At 39.3% G+C, this 22,575-nt stretch overlaps 1 protein-coding gene across 5 annotated transcripts in view; it reads right to left on the reverse strand.

The window, feature by feature from the left end:
* The window catches only part of NCOR1 (nuclear receptor corepressor 1), a gene marked incomplete at both ends in the record, with an annotated part of 123,703 nt that overhangs the window by 63,545 nt on the left and 37,583 nt on the right, over positions 1–22,575 (reverse strand). For 4 of the 5 annotated variants that reach the window (XM_079725400.1, XM_079725399.1, XM_079725402.1 and 1 more), the window contains 8 exons: positions 993–1,117; positions 12,613–12,714; positions 13,413–13,467; positions 13,945–14,123; positions 15,793–15,883; positions 17,093–17,265; positions 19,580–19,646; positions 22,060–22,112. In XM_079725400.1, the coding sequence (XP_079581526.1) occupies positions 993–1,117; positions 12,613–12,714; positions 13,413–13,467; positions 13,945–14,123; positions 15,793–15,883; positions 17,093–17,265; positions 19,580–19,646; positions 22,060–22,112 (845 nt within the window). Of the gene's footprint in view, positions 1–992; positions 1,118–12,612; positions 12,715–13,412; positions 13,468–13,944; positions 14,124–15,792; positions 15,884–17,092; positions 17,266–19,579; positions 19,647–21,674; positions 21,706–22,059; positions 22,113–22,575 lie in introns of those variants that run through there. The other variant, XM_079725403.1, reaches the window with a different exon arrangement.

Raw genomic sequence — 22,575 nt, forward strand, 5'->3', positions numbered from 1 at the left:
CTCAATAAAGCTGATCCTTGGAGGAAAAACAAACAAACCAGCTGCTAAGGGCCTCCCCGCACCCAACCCTGCCAAAACATGTACACAAAGATGTCAACGATAGCTGTCTCTGAGTGGCAGAATCACAGGTTAATTTTCTTTCTATTTTGCTCTCTCTTCCTGATTTGCTGTAAGGAACAAGAATTATTTGTATAATGAGGAAAACAGCAACAGCAACCACAAACAAACCAGGAAATCTGGACTTCCCTGGTGGCACAGTGGTTAAGAATCCACCTGTCAATGCAGGGGACACAGGTTTGAGCCCTGCTCCCGGAAGATCCCACATGCCGCAGAGCAAGTAAGCCTGTGTGCCACAACTACTAAGCCTGCGCTCTACAGCCCGCAAGCCACAACTACTGAGCCCACATGCCACAACTACTGAAGCCCACGCACCTAGAGCCCATGCTGCGCAATAAGAGAAGCCACCACAATGAGAAGCCCGCACACCGAAAAGGAAGAGTAGCCCCCACTCGCCACAACTAGAGAAAGTCCGCACGCACCAACTAAGACCCAATGCAGCCAAAAATAAATTTTAAAAAAAAAGGAAGTCTATTTTATATGAAAAATAAAATCCATAAAGCTGGAATAGAAGGTGTTATATAAATGAAAACCATTCAGCAGCATTTTTACACTAATGTACACTACCTGAGGTTCAAAACAAAAGATCCTGAGGTTCTTCCAAATCAAAGATTAAATTATACTCAGTGTATCTCAGTGATGGTGTATATTATTGTAGCTCATCCCTTCTGAAACAGAGTATGTCATGTCTGGCAAATAAGTCCATCAAGCCAGAAGTTATACTTACTGGAATATTCCACTCCTTAATTATGTCAAATAACTATTAGGTGATCAAAGCACACATCCCATTGATTCTTTTATCTGAAATTTTATACCTTCAATAGATTCAATCTCATTATTTAAAAATAACTATAACATTTAACTATTTAACTCACTTAGAGTCCTCCTTTTCATCTTTTTCTTCTTCATCTTTCTTTTCCTCCTCTTTTTTTTCTGTTTTTTCTGCTTTATCTTCTTCTTTTTCTTCTACTTTTTCTTCTTGTGAGGGTCGGGCAATTTGCTGCTAGAATGAACCATCATTTGTAAAATTGGAAAGTAAAACAAACAGCTCCTCAAATCATAATGATGAATAATAAATATCTATGCAACAAATTTATGATTAACTTATTCACCATCTACAATGTAACTAGGGGTCATGTATTAAAAATGAGTCTAATGCTCTTTAATGTAGTCTATATGTATTGCTTCAAAGGTCACACACACATATAAACACACACAAATGTTCACAGTGTCTGGATCCATCAGACAGGTGACAATGTTAAGATTCCATTTAGAAATCTGAGGTTGGTACTCTCTTTTTGTAATTCCCACATCTAATCTGTCACTTACACATTTCAATTCTACTTGAAATTTGATAATTTGTCAAACCATCCCCCTGGTATTAAATCCTTAATATGTTCCCAAATTTTTCATCATTATGGATAATACTACAAGAAACCTCTTATGCTTTTACTCTTTTGGGGAAACATTCATTTACTTGAAGAGTAGACAGCCATGGCCATTATTAAGACTGAAGCAATTTAGGAAAGTATTATGGATATAATAAACTAAAAAGTAAAACACTCAAATATGCCTAAACTGTAATTACAACTCTGTAATCGTAAATAGGTATATAAACAAAAGACTGGAAGATAATAAGATTATGGACCCTTTTAACTCTGATGTCTCATTTGCTAAACCTGAGAAAAGTGAAATGAAACTGTGGTGTTTTAATTACAAAATCAAACAGCCTAACCGAATAGGACCGGACTCCAGCTCCCCCGCAGCACGCGGCCGACCAGCCCAGGTGTACCTTTGCCCACACGGTCTGCACCTGGGCTGCCCTCAGCACACCCAGCATTTTCATGCCTTTGCTCAGAATAGAGTAAAATCTTCCTCAACTTCCGATAGCATCTCACAGTCTTTTACCACCAACCCAGAACTACAATCTAGCTTCTTCCTTAAGACAGCTGGCCTCTCCAGAAGGGAGCCCCTCCAGAAGGGGGTGTCTCCAGAAGGGGGACCACTTCTGGAGAGGCCTCCTTCTAACACATGGAGGAAGAATCTAAACCCTTCCTGCTCCCCACTGCCACTTCCAGAACACTGCTCAGCTGCGGTATTTAAAAACCTCCTGTTAGAAATCTCAGAAAATCTACCTGTGACACCTTGTTCCCTCTTGTGGTGTAACAGACTGACTCTCAAAGACTCCCAGGAGCACAGAGATGATTTTATCACATAGCTCATTATGGCACGCTATTATTCTTCAGATTTCAAGATGCCTGTCAATGCCTTTTCTATCAACACGATATCCTACGTGTGAAATACTTTCAGGTCATTGCCATTCAGTCTCCCACAGCGAGTCACCACTGCCATCCTCGGTGGGCACTGCCCCCCCCCGACCCTATAATCTGACAGTGTGCCCTGCAACCACCGCCACTCACATCCCTCCCAGCCCACATCTCCACTGTCGCCAGTCCAGTCCTGCTTTTTGTCCTCATCACCATCTACAATCCCTTGATGCTAGGAAATTTTCACAGCCCACCAAGAATGGCATCCACTCTTCCACTCTGACCCCAGCTAAATCATTTCAATACCATGATTCCCTCACTTACCTTACCTGACCTTCCCAGGTTCTCACCCTGGCTAACTGTCAGTTTCCTTTTCTTCTGAGTATGTATTATTGCTAGAGAAAACTAAGAAATCAGGAAGATTTTAATGGATACTTTCCAAGCATGACTAGCTCTGCTTTACAACTGGGAATGTTTTATTCATCCGACTCCCTAGCACATCACAGTGATCCCAAGATCTGTCTGAAATGCTAATAACCTCACCCTGCCCGCCACAAACGTAGCATTCATCTGTCATTCTGAACCAACAAAATGACATACCAACAACAAACTCTGCTCCCTGCCTAGCAAGTGGGCTGCGTAACCCAGAAAACGGTTTACAGCCCAAAGAAGTTATGGGGAGGTGTCAACTCAGCTGAAGATAAAGAAAGAGGTCTACTGTCCCTTAGACTTGAACAACACATATAATTGTATTCCCCGAATACTCTTCTGCTTCTAATGCTGACCTGGGTTTTGAAGTAAGCAAGCAATCCCCCACGTGCCCTGCTGCCTGAAACCATCCCCCAGCTGACTGGCCCACTCCTGCAGTGCTGGTGGCTGAGAGGCAAGGGCAGCACCTGTTTCGACCAGTCAAAGGGAAGAAGAGGGCGGGATCCCTCCAGAAACGCAGCCTCCAGGTCTACAGAGTGTGTGCAAATGAGCCCAAGAAATTGCTGGGGCCGCCAGACAGTCTGCAGAAGCGTGTGCCCCTCCAGAGCAGAGCCCCACGCTGAGCAGCAGCGAGTGGAGAGGGATGTAAGGGAGGCCCGAGAGTGTGGACAGCACTTAACCCAGGAGACAAGCATCAAGACCCACAGCAAGGATGGCCACGGACACTAAGAAAGGAAGGAACAAACTCTGGTTTTCACAAGAAGTGGCTGGCACTGCTTCTGTTTCAGGTAGATCTGTAAAGAAAAGTGCCAGCCCCCATGGTCTAGGATGGAGGTAACAGGCCACATACCTCAAACCCTTTCCAGCGGGCTGGCTGGAGCAGAAGCCCATGGTTTCAAAAGGAAACTCTTCAAAGGACCCTAAGAGACACAGGCGCTCCCATGAGCTTCTTGTCCAGGTTTCTCCCTCCTTAAGCCCAACACTTGATAGTCAATTAAAAAGAAGTCTCATTCTGTTAGGGAGGTTCTCCCAACATGAAACATTCCTGCCAAACAATAAGCTATTCACTCTGAATGGCAGAGCACATTATAAAACAAAATAAAAATTCCAATGAAAAAAGTGAAAGTTACATGTATTTCATGAAGATAAATGAAGAATAGGGTCAATTTCAGCAGGGTTCTCTATAGCAAGAGCAAATGCTAGGGCTTCCCTGGTGGCACAGTGGTTAAGAATCCGCCTGCCAATGCAGGGGACACGGGTTCAAGCCCTGGTCCGGGAAGATCCCACATGCTGTGGAACAACTAAGCCCGTGTGCCACAACTACTGAGCCTGCACTCTAGAGCCTGCGAGCCACAACTACTGAGCCCGTGTGCCACAACTACTAAAGCCCACACGCCTAGAGCCCGTGCTCCACAGCAAGAGAAGCCACCGCAATGAGAAGCCCACACACCGCAATGAAGAGTAGCCCCCGCTCGCCGCAACTAGAGAAAGCCCACACGCAGCAACAAAGACCCAATGCAGCCAAAAATAAATAAATTAAATAAATAAATTTTGAAAAGAAATATATTTAAAAAAGAAAGAAAAAAGAAAAGATCAAATGCTAGCTTATGCTGAGATTTATTACTACTACATCTGACTGGGTGTCTAACACTCATATATATTTGTTAAAATGCTCAGGTCTTTAGAAAACAAATAAATAAAGGAATTCCCATTCAGCAGACAATGAAGTTGCCAAAAAGTGAAATGACCAAATTTAAAAACAAGGAGCTAGTTAAATAACAATGTACAAGAAACAGAAAAAATGAAGTACTTCAGCCACTGAGGTTTTTTTTAAGTACTTCAGGCAGCAAACAGAAAATATCTTATGCCAATCTTATTAAAGTATATTAATAACTAATGCCTTTAAAGCAATTGAATTGGAGACTACTTTCCTGAAGAGTGAAAGCTGTCGATCACCAAGACGCATGTTTGGTTGAAGGCAACAAAGGCGGTAGCTGCTGCCCTTTACTTACTGGGCGGTCCCTACACTCTGGGTACTGCACACACAACTAGTCTCCTATAAACCCTGCAAGGTAAGAACCAGTGCTCACAGATGTCACTCCCACAGATGTCACCAAGTGAAGGGACACATCTAGAGTGTCACAGACACAAAGAAGCAGAGCATTTGGGGATCTAAAGCTCCTTCCATTATACCCAATTCTTTAGTTGTCTAAACCACCCTTTCTAACTAGTGTATAGCTAACGGTTTAGTCAAAAACTCCTCCAACTTCAACAATTACTACATTTACATAAGTATATGCTTTCTGAACACCTCTGGGGAATAAAAACACGCTGGCACAGTTAAAGGGGAAGATGTTGTCGGCATGAAGGGAGAGTACAAATTCTTGTAAGAGCCCTCGAAGATCTGGAAATGAAAAATGTGGTTTCTAAACAATGACTTGCTTTACTGCAGGTCACGAGCAGGTGCCACAGGAATCCCATCTGCACAGTGACAGACTTATTACATGGGAGTTTATGCTGGAAAGTGAGATGGAATTCTTACTTCTAACAAAAATGTTGCACACAGAATCAAGTTACTACTTGGCATGGTATTTACAATTCTAGATCCCAAACAGTAAAGCCAAAGAGGGGCTTTTGGTTTATAATCTTTGATAAGCATTCACTGCTTCAACTAAAATTGATGAAGAACCACACTCATTCCTGTCATGGGATGCCAATAAGCTGGACTGTAACAATGGTTTGGGCAGTAGCCAACAGAATTTCTGAGAGAAGAGTTAAAACTTTTGCCAACAATAATCTCTGAACACAATTGTAACAAAAGTATGATTATCTCTCATTTCCCGATGATTCTAAGATTAAAACTCATTTTCTGCATAAATAATATGCAAGGTCCCCTATGGCAACAGCAATGTTAAAAATCACACCTCACGGGCTTCCCTGGTGGCGCAGTGGTTGGGAGTCCGCCTGCCGATGCAAGGGACACGGGTTTGTGCCCCGGTCCGGGAAGATCCCACATGCCGCGGAGTGGCTGGGCCCGTGAGCCATGGCCACTGAGCCTGCGTGTCCGGAGCCTGTGCTCCACAATGGGAGAGGCCACAACAGTGAGAGGCCCGCGTACCGCAAAAAAAAAAAAAAAAAAAAATCACACCTCACAGATGTGGAATCTCTCAGCCAACAGCATACTACATATTCATCTGCTGAATAAAAATTACTTCCTACAGGTAAGCAGCTGGGAGTGGGCGAGGGGAGACGCAATCAAAGCCTGAAAGGATGGAGTGCACACGTCAGAGGAATAGATCTGGAATAAATCTCTAATCACTCGGGATGACCCGAGGTTTCAAACTTGACTGCATAATAGAGCAGTAGAGTGATTTTCAAATTAGATCTCTCTATACCTGCCAGGGTAAAAATACCCATTTAAAAATTTTTAACTTGTAACTAGATTCTTTTTCTTTTTAAAGTCTTCTGGGGGAATTTCCTGGTGGTCCAGTGGTTAGGACTCCGACCTTCCACTGCTGGGGGCCTGGGTTCGATCCTTGGTCAGGGAACTAAGACCCCACAAGCCACGTGGCATGGCAAAAAAAAAAAAAAAGAAGTCTTTCTGAACTTTTTTCTATATAGAAAATTCTCTATTTCCAACCGAGACCTTCTTCCTAAACTGCAGACTTCTGTATCTAACCGCCCACTCTACATCTCCATGTGGACAAAGTCTAACAGGTATTTAAAATCTAGTACGTGCTGATTATCCCCCCAAATTCGCTCCTCCTTCCACCATGCCCATCACAGTCAACGGCAACTCCAGCAGCCAAGACAGCCTATCTCTGCTAATCGTCCTTGCATCCCCACAATCATTCCATCAGCAAAACCCGCTGGCCTTACCTCCAAAAACATACCCAGAACCTGACCAGTTCTCCCCAGCTCCCACAAGAGCCTGGTCCGAGACACTGAAATTACTAAAATAACCCCTAACTGGCCTCCCCTACATTAGAGTCTCAACAGAGCAGCCAGAAGCCTCCTGTCACAAATGAAACCTGAGGTGACTCTTCTGCTGAAAAGTCTAACGGCCTCGCCTCTCCTCTGGTATCAGCGCCCATGATTCGGTTCCACAGGAGAGAGCAAACACAGCCCAACACTACCTACCTCTGAAAAACTGTCCAAGTATTTTGACACAAGCAACTAAGAAACAGAGGTAAGATTCTTTTGGTCTGAGATAGTAGTTTGTAAGTCCATCATTTAACTCCCTCCCCTCCCAAGTTCCCAGTGAATCAACCAGAGAAATATAAAATAGAGGGAAAATCTTCAGGGTGGCAGGACTAGACTATCAGAAAGGCTACCAAAAACGAAACTGAGCCTAGCCAGGGGCAAGCATCCCAAGGTTCAGGTCCAAGTGAGGGTACACACGAACCACCTTGGCTCTGCACATGCGTCCTGAGATGTGGGAAGGGTGCTAGCACAGAGGACAAGTGGTGCAGAAGAAAACACCACCGTGCCTCGAACTGCACAGGGACACGTACATCCCAGCAAGGAGTAAAATGCTGTCCCAGATAACTTTAGGATAGAAAGCCGATGTTTCAGAGTAACAGAGACACTCCCCGTCGCACAAAACTTCTTGCTCTGTCATCATAAGCAACAGACTGCTAACCTGGCAAAGGTGAGGTATAATATAAATCAAATTATCTCCTGACTTTATCTGGGATTGAAAAAATTAAACAGTAATACATATAATTTCTAAAAATAAATATTATAAATACTAGTTTTAACTAGGAATAAAGCTATTGTTAAAAATTAGTAGCTGAGAGGGCAGACAGCAGAAGCAAGAAGAACTACAATCCTGCAGGCTGTGGAACAAAACCACATTCACAGAAAGGTAGACAAGATGAAAAGGCAGAGGGCTATGTACCAGATGAAGGAACAAGATAAAACCCCAGAAAAACAACTAAATGAAGTGGAGATGGGCAACCTTCCAGAAAAAGAATTCAGAATAATGATAGTGAAGATGATCCAGGACCTCAGAAAAAAATGGAGGCAAAGATCGAGAAGATGGAAGAAATGTTTAACAAAGACCTAGTAGAATTAAAGAAAAAACACCTAGAAGAATTAGAGAACAAACAAACAGAGATGAACAATACAATAACTGAAATGAAAACTACACTAGAAGGAATCAATAACAGAATAACTGAGGCAGAAGAACGGATAAGTGACCTGGAAGACAGAATGGTGGAATTCACTGCTGCAGAACAGAATAAAGAAAAAAGAATGAAAAGAAAGGAAGACAGCCTAAGAGACCTCTGGGACAACATTAAACACAACAACATTCGCATTATAGGGGTCCCAGAAGGAGAAGAGAGAGAGAAAGGACCCGAGAAAATATTTGAAGGATTATAGTCAAAAACTTCCCTAACATGGGAAAGGAAATAGCCACCCAATCCAGGAAGCACAGAGAGTCCCATACAGGATAAACCCAAGGAGAAACACGTGGAGATACACAGTAATCAAATTGACAAAAATTAAGGACAAAGAAAAATTATTGAAAGCAACAAGGGAAAAATGACAAACAACATACAAGGGAACTCCCATAAACTTAACAGCTGATTTCTCAGCAGAAACTCTACAAACCAGAAGGAGGTGGCACGATATATTTAAAGTGATGAAAGGGAAGAACCTACAACCAAGATTACTCTACCCAGCAAGGATCTCATCCAGATTCAACAGAGAAATCAGAAGTTTTACAGACAAGCAAAAGCTAAGAGAATTCAGCACCACCAAACCAGCTCTACAACAAATGCTAAAGGAACTTCGCTGAGTGGGAAACACAAGAGAAGAAAAGGACCTACAAAAACAGCTCAAAACAATTAAGAAAATGGTAATAGGAACATACATATCAATAACTACCTTAAACGTGAATGTAAAATGCTCCAAACAAAAGACACAGTCTTGCTGAATGGATACAAAAACAAGACCCATATATATGCTGTCTACAAGAGACCCACCTCACACCTAGGGACACAATCAGACTGAAAGTGAGGGGATAGAAAAAGATATTCCATGCAAATGGAAATCAAAAGAAAGCTGGAGTAGCAATACTTATATCAGATAAAAGAGACTTTAAAATAAAGAATGTTACAAGAGACAAGGAAGGACACTACATAATGATCAAGGGATCAATCCAAGAGGAGACATAACAATTATAAATATATATGCACCCAACATAGAAGCACCTCAATACATAAGGCAACTGCTAACAGCTATAAAAGAGGAAATCGACAGTAACACTATAATAGTGGGGGACTTTAACACCTCACTTACACCAATGGACAGATCATCAGACAGAAAAGGAAACACAAGCTTTAAATGACACAATAGACCAGACAGATTTAATTGATATTTATAAGACATTCCATCCAAAGACAGCAGATTACACTTGCTTCTCAAGTGCGCATGGAACATTCTCCAGGATAGATCACATCTTGGCTCACAAATCAAGCCTCAGTAAATTTAAGAAAATTGAAATCATATCAAGCATCTTTTCTGACCACAACACTATGAGATTAGAAATCAGTTACAGGGAAAAAAATGTAAAAAACACAAACACATGGAGGTTAAACAATATGTTACTAAATAACCAAGAGATCACTGAAGAAATCAAAGAGGAAATCAAAAAATACCTAGAGACAAATGACAACGAAAACACGACAATCCAAAACCTATGGGATGCAGCAAAAGCAGTTCTAAGAGGGAAGTTTATAACAATACAAGCCTACCTTAAGAAATAAGAAAAATCTCAAATAAACAATCTAACCTTACACCTAAAAGAACTAGAGAAAGAAGAACAAACAAAACCCAAAGTTAGGAAAAGGAAAGAAATTGTAAAGATGAGAGCAGAAATAAATGAAATAGACACAAAGAAAACAATAGCAAAGATCAATAAAACTAAAAGCTGGTTCTTTGAGAAGATAAACGAAATTGATAAACCATTAGCTACATTCATCAAGAAAAAGAGGGAGAGGACTCAAATCAATAAAGTCAGAAATGAAAAAGGAGAAGTTAAAACAGACACCACAGAAATACAAAGCATCCTAAAAGACTACTACAAGCAACTCATTGCCAATAAAATGGACATCCTGGAAGAAATGGGCAAATTCTTAGAAAGGTATAACCTTCCAAGGCTGAACCAGGAAGAAATAGAAAATATGAACAGACCAATCACAAGTAATGATATTGAAACTGTGATTAAAAATCTTCCAACAAACAAAAGTCCAGGACCAGATGGCTTCACAGGTGGATTCTACCAAACATTTAGAGAAGAGCTAACCCCCATCCTTCTCAAACTCTTCCAAAAAATTGCAAAGGAAGTAACACTCCCAAACTCATTCTATGAGGCTACCATCACCCTGATACCAAAACCAGACAAAGATACTACAAAAACAGAAAATTACAGGCCAATATCACTGATGAATATAGATGCAAAAATCCTCAACAAAATACTAGCAAACAGGGCTTCCCTGGTGGCGCAGTGGTTGAGGGTCCGCCTGCCGAAGCAGGGGACGCGGGTTCGTGCCCCAGTCCGGGAAGATCCCACGTACCGCGACGCGGCTGGGCCCGTGAACCATGGCCGGTGAGCCTGCGCTTGCAGAGCCTGGGCTCCGCAACGGGAGAGGCCACAACAGTGCGAGGCCCGCGTACCGAAAAAACAAAACCAAACAAAATACTAGCAAACAGAATCCAACAACATATTAACAGGATCATACACCATGATCAAGTGTGATTTATCCCAGGAATGCAACGATTCTTCAATATTCACAAATCAATCAACATGACACACCATATTAACAAACTGAAGAATAAAAACCATATGATCATCTCAATAGATGCAGAAAAAGCTTTCAACAAAATTCAAAACCCATTTATGATAAAAACTCTCCAGAAAGTGGGCAAAGAGGGAACCTACCTCAACATAATAAAGGCCATATATGACAAACCCACAGCAAACATCATTCTCAATGGTGAAAAGCTGAAAGCATTTCCTCTAAGATCAGGAACAAGACAAGGATGTCCACTCTTACCACTATTATTCAACATAATTTTGGAAGTCCTAGCCACAGCAATCAGAGAAGAAAAAGAAATAAAAGGAATACAAATTGGAAAAGAAGAAGTAAAACTGTCACTGTTTGCAGATACATTGAGAATCCTAAAGATGCCACCAGAAAACTACTAGAGCTAATCAATGAATTTGGTAAAGTTGCAGGATACAAAATTAATGCACAGAAATCTCTTGCATTCCTATACACTAATGATGAAAAATCTGAAAGAGGAATTAAGGAAACACTCCCATTTACCACTGCAACAAAAAGAATAAAATACCTAGGGATAAACCTACCTAAGGAGACAAAAGGCCTGTATGCAGAAAACTGTAAGACACTGATAAAAGAAATTAAAGATGATACAAACAGATGGAGAGATGTACCATGTTCTTGGATTGGAAGAATCAATTAAAAAAAATTAGTAGCTGAAACATGTTTAAGATGCTGGTAGGCTCTACCATCTCTGGCTAATGGACTCTGACTCCACTTTCTCTGTGGGAAGTGGAGAGATACCCTGGCTCCTCTGGTGCAACAGAGTTTCCCACATCACCGTCAACGTCCAACCTGCCATTCAGTTAGTTGGTTAGCCCTTCTTGGAGCTCTGCAGCCACTGCTCTGTCTCTGCAACACTGGCTGCTGCACCAGCAGGCCCTTCCCTCCCTTCTGATTCCCAGCAGCCCCGCCACCGTTCCTCGGCACCCCCTCTAAGCAAACCTTACAAACAAGGGGACACCTGTGCTCTGCAGCGTGTCGCCCCGCACCCCGTGCCCCTCGCTCACTACGGTCTTAGTCCTGGCCCCTCACCCACCCACCGCAGCTCACTTGACCTCTAGCAGCGTTTTACACAGTTGACTCATGAAACACTCTATACTTTTTTTGACCAAGAAATACTGCTTCTGATGAGTGTGTCATCACATCTTGTCAGGTGGCATTGTTTTGGAGGAACAATGACCACACATCATGGGAGAACCTGTATCTGGCGACCAGGGTGACCAGGGGAGGGAAGGCGGGGGACTGTGTGAGGGAACCAGAAGAGCGTCAGGAATGCTGAAGATGGCAGCAGCCGTCCACGCCCACACGTGCCACGCATCCTGCAAGCGGTCTCAGGGTGTGGGGCGCACAGGAAGAACAGATGGGAGCTGTGACGGCAGCTGATCAGCTACTTGAAGGAAAAGAGTTTCTAAAGTACTGAACTGCGACTGTGAAAACACATACTGCACTGCATTAAAAACAATCTTTTGAGGTCAAGTGCTTTAACCCCAGAAATAAAGTTAACCTGAAACACAATCAGGTCCCAGGTATTTCAGTAAACAACCCTGTACTCTAGTCACCATGCTGTACTTCTCTCCCTTACTCTACCTGTCCCCTCCACAGACAAAAGGACTGGTAAAGGTGGTATATTAAATAGGCTGTCACGGTTCTAATATTTAATTACATTATTATTGTTAACTCTGACATGCACAATTTCGACAGCATGAAAATATAAAACTTCTCATTAATTTTGTTATACTAGAAACTTAAAATGCATTCAAAGTAGAAAATATAACACGTTAAATATATATTCAAAATAATCAAAACATGCTCATAACATTCTAATTAATTTAATAGAAACGTCAATTCCTAAAGTACATCTTATTACATACAAGGCTCCTGTTAAAATTTTTCATCTTCATATTTCCACCAACCCTGAAATTGTTTCATACAATAATGAAACATACCTGGTTTCTTCCTCTGCGTTTTCCATAGTTCCTTCTTACTAGGGCTTTATAATTCTCATTTTTCTTGGTTAAGTAGTAATATAAAACACAATCAGGAACACTCTACAAAAAAAAAATTATTTTTGAGGATCCAATGAAATAAAATTTTTTTAAAATACCAAGTAACACTTTCAAGGAAAATCTCTAGTGTTCTCAAAGTATAAAATGAGGAAAACCACAAATGGCTAGCTTTTTAAGGCATATCTAGGCTGTAAAAATACATATATATAGTATCTACTATCTTGATGGACAATTACAGCTGTCTTAATACAAATTATGTAAAAGATACCAGGAACTATCAGAAACATTCAAGCACTTTCTTCTTTATGAGTAACTAAATTCTCTTTCTTCCTCTATATACGTAAATATTCAAAATGTCTCACTTTGCTCACAAACCCAACATCCAATCCACTGTGGAAAAATTTCAGGGAAAATCAGGACTCTGAAAATTTAATTAGAAGTTTAATGAGGTTCAAAAAACATTGTAACCTATGTGTTTTTAGGGAAATATAATATCAGGTCATTTTTGATTAACCATGAAAAGTAGTCTGTGTTCTGTGCTTAGAATTGGTCATCATATAATTGTAAATATCACTATACTATTCATTCACATGAGAATCTTTTCTGTATCAAGCCCTTTGCAAAAATTCTATTTAACTACTTATATTTCTATTTAACTACTTCTGTGCACTAGGCACAAAAGCTTCAAAGCAGCAACCATCACAAACCTATAGACATTCTCAGTGCAAACCATTTCTTACCTTCCTTTCCAAGTAAGATGCAATTAGTCCAAAGTTTTTTGGATGCTGGATAAACCTGAGTAAAAGAAAAAAAACACACACACATTTTAACAACTTAAAAAGAGGGGGGAAAGCCCTTGGGAATAGAAATATAATGTAGACTAATTTCTAGCGACTCCTAAATGCTAATATCCTCTTAAAGGGCACAGATTCCTGGGCACCGTCCGCCAGGAACTGATTGGACTGGGATACAGTAGAGCACAGAAATCTGTAACTTTAAAATGCACCCCCGGGTGAATAGGACACCACCCAGGTTTGGGTACCACTCTTAAAATGACTCCACAACCCTGTTCTTACCTGGTACCTACATTCCCACCCATAAACTTACAGGAAGGTCATATCAAATCTGTCTTTTCTGACTTCCACAGTACCCACTCAAATGCCAAAATGGGGTCAAGTTTTGGGGAAAACAGTTCAATTTACAAGTAAATGCCAATACTTTTCACTAACTTATGCAAGCTTCTATTAGAGAGTAATTTAAAATTTAAATTACTTGTCCTTAAAGATCTCCTTCTCATGGTCAGTCCAAACATTCATGAACTGCCTATCTTTATAAACCTTCATAGGGTCCTCCATAAGCCCATTCATGTTAATGAACTTGACCCTTCTCTGCTCTGCATCAAACATCATAGGTGGGATCACAGAGAGCTGTCGCATTTGTTTCTCATTATTCTGAAAAAAAAGAAAAAAGAAAAAAATGCAACTTACAGAGAATAAAACTTAAATAGGGCCACAGACCAACTGTCTTAATAGACAGTGAAACACCACGTATGTACTTTAATGACAACAGCAGTGGTACCATAACATCTAACGTAATTATACATATTATCTAATAAATACTCATTGCATGAATAACAGAGGCAGAGAGTACAGGTATTATTTTTTTATAATCCACTACTACAATTTGAGAAGAGTTCTTTCCTTAAAGGAAGCTGATACTTCAAATAATGAATCTTAGACCTAAAGGACACACAGTAATGTCAGGTCACTGAAGTAATGATCTTATGAAGCACTTACTAACATTAATATTGCCTCAATTTAAAAAAGTCTTAACATAATTTTAAAGAATAATAAAATAGAAAAATAAGCAGACAGGAACCGAAATCTTAAGGTCATTGATTTTAAATTAACTAAACTTACTTAAGTATTAAACACTTCTTGCTAATCTTACATAATCTTTCCATTGCAAATTTAAGACTATTAGCCTTAGAATTTCAACTAAAACTTGGTTACAGTTATACAATTTATTTTTCCCACAGTTTAATTCAGTAAGTTTATAAGCACAAACTTCCATGAGAAAATTTTTACCAAAAAGTATAAGTACTGACCTCAATACAAGGATAGGTTCTTTTCCTGAAACTCTTCTCCTAGAAGCGGACATTGCCTTAGAGTAAAGTCCTTACAAAGGTTCTAATTTTATGGGTACTCTCAGTCAGTCTGAACACCAAAGTGTGGTTTGGGACAGACACATTAGCTTGAAATCACCTCACCTGATACTAGTTTTGGCTGTTTACAGATGCCCCCCTTAAAGAATCAGTCAAAAAGTGAGCAAAGAAATTTCACACAGAGTTAGTCATCACTGCAGAGATTACGGCCACAAATTCTGGAATGTATAGCAATATAACAATTGTCTTCATTACTTAAGAGGACCACAATGTTCAAATAAGCATGACTTTCAGAATTTAGAGATGAGGTTTTTTAAAAGCCATATTATAAAACCAAAACTAGCAAAACTCAATATTTGGACCGACCTTCAGAGACAGTTTGAAAACAGCTACGAAGATTCACTGTTAGGAACAGAAATTTATTCTTACTCAGAACCGATTTATTAGTATCAGATCAGATCTCAGCTGGCTAGAGATTACACTCTGGACATCCCCCTGAACCTCAGGTCCACAAGCCAACATACAAACACCTGCAAAGTGCATGCTCCTTTGTTCTTTTAGGAAACGGCACCAGCAGCTCAGTCCTCTAACCTGCTCTTCTTTCTCATCCCATACTTGTCCTGTCCACTCTGCCTTCTACAAATCTCTCCACCAGGCCATTCCTACACATTTCTACCACTGTCGCCCTGACTCAAGTCCTTATTTTTATCATAACAGCCTCCTCACCTCTTTCCAGGCCTCCCTGCTGCCAAAGCCGTCTTTGTAAAAATGGCAATATGATCATAGGGCAGCCTTGTTTAAAACCTTCGATGGTTGGCCACAAACTTTGGAACAATTCAGACGCCATAAGTGTTCCCTCAGTTATATACAAATAAACCCTTAGTTTATGGGGTATGAGGCTAAAATGCCTGAATAATTAATCAATTAACTTGAATTAAATCAATTAACTGTCTTACCTCCTGTTCAGAGAGCCCATCAATAATTTCAGAAATCTCATGTTCACTCCTAGCAATGGTGGCTGAAAGACCAGCTCCCCTCTGCCCAACTCTAAATATGAGGGAGAAATTTTAGATATATTTAAAGGCCTTTTATAAAGAAGACATATCAGTTAGATTACTTTTATATCGATTTCTTTTCTGAATGGGACTTTTTAATGAACTAGAAGTCAGAGAAGAAACCTAAAATGCTATTGAGAAACTACTTTTAAGCAATATGTTTAAGCCATTTATCTATAAAATTAGTAACAATTTAAATGCTAAGATTTCTTTTTAAAGGTTACATGTCTAAGTTCCCATGGCAGAACTGTTTATGTGAAACTTCTGGAAAACTACAGTTATTGGTGTCATTTTCATCTCAAAGAGCAGTCCTTTGTCTGCCTTCCAGAGAACAGGATAGCAGACTTAGAAAAATACACAAAACATTTTTAAAGGGATGGGGAAAAAACACAATCATTATCCCTGACAGAAACTTAATTGTGATTAACGGGGCTTTCATGAGACAGTGGAGAAGAAAAATAAAGCTTCTACCTTTGCAAAAGTACTTGTTCTCTAAAAGTAAAAAGAAATCAGAAACTACATACCAATAACAAAGGATTTCTCAATTAGCAATCAATTTAAGAGTTTTGATCATGTTGGGAGGTGACGAAGAACTGTGAGACATGCAAGTCTATTCTTACTGTCATTTCCAAAGGAATGAGCGTTTTCAAGAACTGAAGAATTAATTTCAAAATATTCACTTAAATTTAGATTCAACAGCATGATTAAATATAAAAAATTAATATTAAATTCACTAAGGCATAAACATTGTTAGCTGATAATGAAGTTTTATATTCAAAATAAAAGTTCTTAGACTCACAGACACAGAGAACAGACTTGTGGTTGCCAAGGGGCAGGGGAGGGATGGATTGGGAGTTTGGGATTAGCAGATGCAAACTATTATATATAGCATAGATAAACAAGGCCCTACTGTATAGCACAGGGAACTGTATTCAATATCCTGTGATAAACCATAGTGGAAAAGAATATTAAAAAGAATGTATATATATATGTATAACTGAATCACTTTGCTATAGAGCAGAAATTAACACAACACTGTAAATCAACTATACTTCCATTGGAAAAAAAAAGAGGAAAAACATAATAAAAGTTCTTTATGAACTTTCTTAATGATTAGATTCAGGTAACAATAAATATTGTGAAGGATCAAAAGTATGATTCAAAGGAAAACAGCATAGCCATTAAACATCAAACCACTTACCGCTGAAACCGTTCTTGCTGTTCTCTTTGTTTTCGAATTTCTGGAAACTGTTTTTCATAATACTCCCTTGTTTTGCTTTCTTTAGCTTTCCTCCGAGGATTATTTTCTATTCTGTCCACTTTTTTCTCCCATGCCTCCATGAGCTGATCATAACGTTGGCAGATTTTTTGCTCCTATTAAATACCCGTAGCAAATTAATAATTAAACTAAACTCTGTGATTCTGACAAACCTAATACTTTAAAGTAAAGGTTACTTCTTAAGGCTAAGTCAGAAGTACATGTGGCCTATGACTCAACTGTGAGTGAAAAGCTGTCCTTGATCTGAAAGAAGAGAAAGAAAGGGAGCTGTTTTCTAGGAAAGATCAACACATAGAGCCTATTGTGGCTGGATTTTTTAGTTAATATTAAGACTATACAAATTAACAAACTAAATGATGAGCCACTCTGATAACAATTACATCTTCACTGTCAAAAAAAATGGAAAATGAGAAATAGAAACATGTAAATAGTTCATAATCCCAGAGGCAAGTGGATTAACATTTTGTTGTTATCCTTCCAATATGTCAGAGAAAACACTCACACTTAAACCATCCCTCTACTGCTGGACGTTTTGGTTACTTGCAGTTTTTTCTTACTACAAATAATGCCATATAATGAACATTTTTTGACAGTCTGGAAAAGGCAGAAATTGGATGTACTTTATGATAAAAAGAAATGCAGTAAACTACATGAAATCGAGAACGAATGCTTTTAGAGAAAAGAATAATGTATGATCTCATTTTTCAAACAGAGAAGAAGAAAAAAAGAACCGTGCACTACAAGCCCCAGACCATGGGTGTGAGACAACGAAAGGGCCTGCCACACGGTCAGCTCCAGGAAGCGGCTGCGAGGGGAAAGCACTGCCTTCCCCATGCCCGTCTCCTCATAGCCTGTCTACTCCTGGGTCTACTCCTGGGCCTCCACCTGCGCTCAGCTCTAGGCCGCCCCCTCGGTCTCATCTGGATTCAAGCAACGGCCTCCTTCCTAAATGACTCCCACGCACCCTGAATGGCATAACCAGATGCAACTTCTTAAAACACAGAGCTCAACATTTCACTTCCTCAGCTCAAACACTTAAAAGCCGCCCTCAGGATCTGTGCACGACCCGGCCCTGGCTTCCCTGCCCAGCCTCACTCCTCGCCACCCTCCCAGCTCAGTCCAAGCCCAGCCCTCTCCAACCTGCCGCACTCCCTCCACTTCCCAGACTTCCCGTGAGCTGCTCCCACTGCTTGTGAAAGTCTGCAGAGGACTGGTTTTCCTGTGCAACACCCCTCATGATTCATATCTGCGCCAGCTGTCCCCTTACACGCTCTCATGGTCATCTGTACATCCTGTGCCATCGTAAGACCACAACACTGTAATCGCCTGCAGCCTCATCTACCCCCTTACTCCTTAGGCTCCCTAAGGGCTAAAACCACGTGGCTGCCCGTTCCCTTTGTAGAATAATACATGGGACAAAGGAAATAGTCCATAAGTATTTATTAAGCAAATCAATGAACATATCAAATTCATAACTAAATACCCTGTGAAGTATGAAAACAAAGTCCATGCTTCTGTGTTTGTGTCTCCAGATAGCAAATTTAGCAATTACACCATAATTACAACAAAATTATCAGATAGAAAAAAATACTTTAGCTAATTTCTTATTTATATGTGTATGCTCTTGGCAAAAAAAAAAAAAAAGATTCAAGACCAGTAATTTAAGAAAGTATCTGAAGGACTAGACTGGCAAATTAGAACATTAGAAGTTATATACCAAATAAAAGCTGTTGACCCTTACAATTCATTAAACTGTCATGTCCTTAAATACAAGGTACAAAGTTCATTTCTGATGTGAATCAAAGAACATCATTTATTCACTAAAAAACAATTTAAATGAATTAATAGTCTGTCTAAAATTAGTAGGAACACACTATAAAAATAAGAATACTGGCATTGTATTTTCTGTAACTTAATTTCCATGAAGATTATAACCACAAAATTTTTAGACTGCAAGTCATATAATAAATATGAAAAACGATGTGAATTTGAAAAAGCTGAACTTTAGCTGACTCAGTTTCTAATAAGAAAGAACAGTGGTGTCTTATCAGCATGACCATAACTTACCCACATTTGTTTGAGGGTTAAGGGACTAAATGTAGATCATCCTATTTCTCTTTCATATTTTTTTTTAACTACTCACCATTTTCTTTATTTTGGCTAGATGAAAATGTTATACACAGATGACCAAAGAAATTAATTTGATAATGATATTAAATGTGATTTATGACATCAAAATGTTGCTAGAATTAGATTTATATTCACGTCACATCTATAGTTACTGTCTAAATCAGCACCTGTTCTCATGTGTGATCAAGAACCGTTCTCACTACAATGGGAAAGCGAATGCCTGAAGAAGCGCGGACGGGAAAGTTGCACAAATTTCAGTTAACAAGGATAGGACCTCACCCTTTGTTTTCTTGCATGATTTCTTCTTTTAAAAAATAAAATGAGTTTTTTCCTCATCACCTGGTTTCTAGAAGAGAAAAATATGGTTGTATGACATTAAGAAAAAGTACAATAATGCATTCACTTTTTTGTTTTCAGAGACACTGAAAAACAAGCGAAGATCACTTAAGAATATATGATGTAATCAAAGTTAACCCTAATTTTTTTCACCCTGCAAAATAAGACTCCTGCAATAATTAGAACTGACTAAAATTCCTCCCATTCTATAGTAAGTCTTTAATACAAATAGTTCATCTTTAGTTATTACATTCAATTGTAAGGCAAATATTATTTTCAAGTTCTGATTACACAGTTACTGATTCTCCTTAAGAACCCTCATGAGATAAACACCTTGGCACACTCCTGGAGGGAGGGGGGAGTAAGAGAAGGCGTAGCTTGTGAAGTTATCTCCTCCCTCAGGTATGTGCTGCCCTCCCTGTGAGAGTGCACCAACACAGAGGCGGCTTCTTCTTTACACAGAAACAACACAATACACTCTAAGACGCCACGGAGGCCAACGTGACAGGACAGGAAGACTTCCCTTATAATTTAGTGTAATAGTTTCACTTTTCAAATTGGAAGCACTGCAACCTTCAAAAACAATGACATGCAGGCTCATATGTAAATATTTATAGCCCACCTACTTCCAGAAAGGACTTCAAGCTGATTATTCAAATATAAATACAAAGCCAAGGCAAGTAGAAGTAATTTTTTGGATTATCTGCCACTCAGGACTAACACTGACACTGGCTCCACTCAAATAAGCATGGACAGTCAGGAGCTGGCTATATGGAAAAGTAGCCAAGAGATGAAGAGAATTATTAAAAGGAACGTTTGCTATTTCATACAAAGCAAATGACGGTGATGACAAAATAGCTACTGAACGATCCATACAGACGCATGCAGCTGAGCGAACGGTATTTCACAAGGTGACGTACAGCAGGAGCGTTACCATATATTCAGTTTGCTCTCATTGTGATTATGTGCTACTCAAAAGCAAATGACAATCAATAAATATAACTTAAAATGTTTCCTAAGAATTTAAATGAAGAACCCCATCGCAGGACAGTGTGATAAGCACTGTCGTAGGCAACGTAGCTAATATGAAATAAATCAGGGCTGCTCTGCAGCTAGAATCAGGGAAGAGACAGAACACAAACATAACGGAAGCTTTGCGGGAAAAATAATCATTAAAAGTAGCCAACTAGATTTTATCTGCTATTCTCCTTTGTAAAAATGTTAAAACAGCGAAACAGTTCCAAAACAAGGTATATTTTATATGAGTTTTGCCTAACCTACTTCTAAGGGCTGTCAAGCCCATAGCAGCATCTCACAGAAAAATTCTAAGTATATGACTTTTATTATAAACCACTTACTTAACAAAAGTTAAAATTATTCAAATTTCAATTTTTGTCATGCATACTACCATGCAAATTATATTTGCCACCAGTTCTGCAAAGTAGTCAACTATTGCACATACTCTCAGTAAGAAAATTTTTTAAAAGAAAAAAAAAAGATATATATATATATATAAATAGCAATGTGCTCATTAGTAACGGTACTAGTAAATAAGTATAATGTTCTGGTTATACTTAATAAAACATATAAAGTAGAAATATCACATTTTTGTTACAAACTAAGAATAATTCATCTAAAATTCTCTTAAAATATGATAATAAAAAAAAAGATACCTATCTAGCTTCCTCTCTTACTTCAATCAGATCAGTAAATTAGGTTTTCTTTTCGCTTATTTTCTCATTCCAAAATGTGCATCCATAAAGGCCTGGTGTCTGGGATGAGCAAGGCTAAGCAAACTACAACCTGGAGCAGTCTCCTCACCCACATGAGGTGGCTGAGCGCTTCCAAGGCACCAGGACATGAAATGGCAGAAGGGTCTACAAATACCGTCATTAGCAAGAGTCATGGAAGGGATTTCCCTAGAATAGGATTTTGAATAATGATAAAATGATCCGTGGCACTTCTACTTTGCAATGGCAGATGTGGCTTGGTGGGGGACGGTGTCATCACTAGTCTTAAATGAAAAAGCTTCATTATCTTACTTCATCATGCGCCTTGCAGGTACTCCACTGAAAAAAAGACAAAACAGGAGGCAAAAAATTCAAGCCTCAAGGTAAGCCATTTCAATGTTAAGTATCCACCTTTTTTACTAGCAGATTATAAAACCAGCTAGTTTTATGCAATAATTTATTTCATTTTTTGGCCTCGGAAACTCAAAGCTGTTACCCCAACCCCCAAGAAGCCAGAGGAAGATAACATATAGTAAAACGACAGCAAATTACACAAATCTAAAACACACCTACACTGTATTATAACACACCTACACTATATTATAATACTATGTCAGCAGATAACATAAAAATGATCTCTTTATAGAATATACAGTCTTTAACTGAAGAACTCCAAAGATGATCAATACTTACGTCTTGATGTTCTCATGGTACACCTTGGTATCTGATGGCTGGTTATAGAGTGGCTATAAAATAAATCAAACATTTATATACAAAATGGTGTACATCATATGTCTATGAAGAGACAAAGACACAATTTCTATCTCAATGGAAGCCGAGGTACACTACTACTGGGTCTACACAACAGACGCCCTACCAAAACCTCCAGACTCAGGTTCCCTGAATAACTCTGTCCACCCCATCTCCTAACAATGCCACTGCTCTAAGAAAGTTCATAAATCCACTGTATCCCATAATAAATTTATTCATAGATTTTTTTAATTTCAAAGGCAAAGGAGGATTAAACACCAATATTACCCTAACAGTATGATTCAAAGAGCTTTCTATTTCTGTTCTTACTTCTTTCTCCTTCTAACCAAGTGATTAAATGGCTGCTCAGGCAAAAACACAATCAGGAAAATGCTTCTGCAAAGGTAACCAAGTTCGTGCACATTATTTCAAGCTTATCACCCTTACTGCCCAGCTACA

This window comes from Hyperoodon ampullatus, assembly GCF_949752795.1.
Source record: "Hyperoodon ampullatus genome assembly, chromosome: 19".
Classification (NCBI taxonomy): domain Eukaryota; kingdom Metazoa; phylum Chordata; class Mammalia; order Artiodactyla; family Ziphiidae; genus Hyperoodon; species Hyperoodon ampullatus.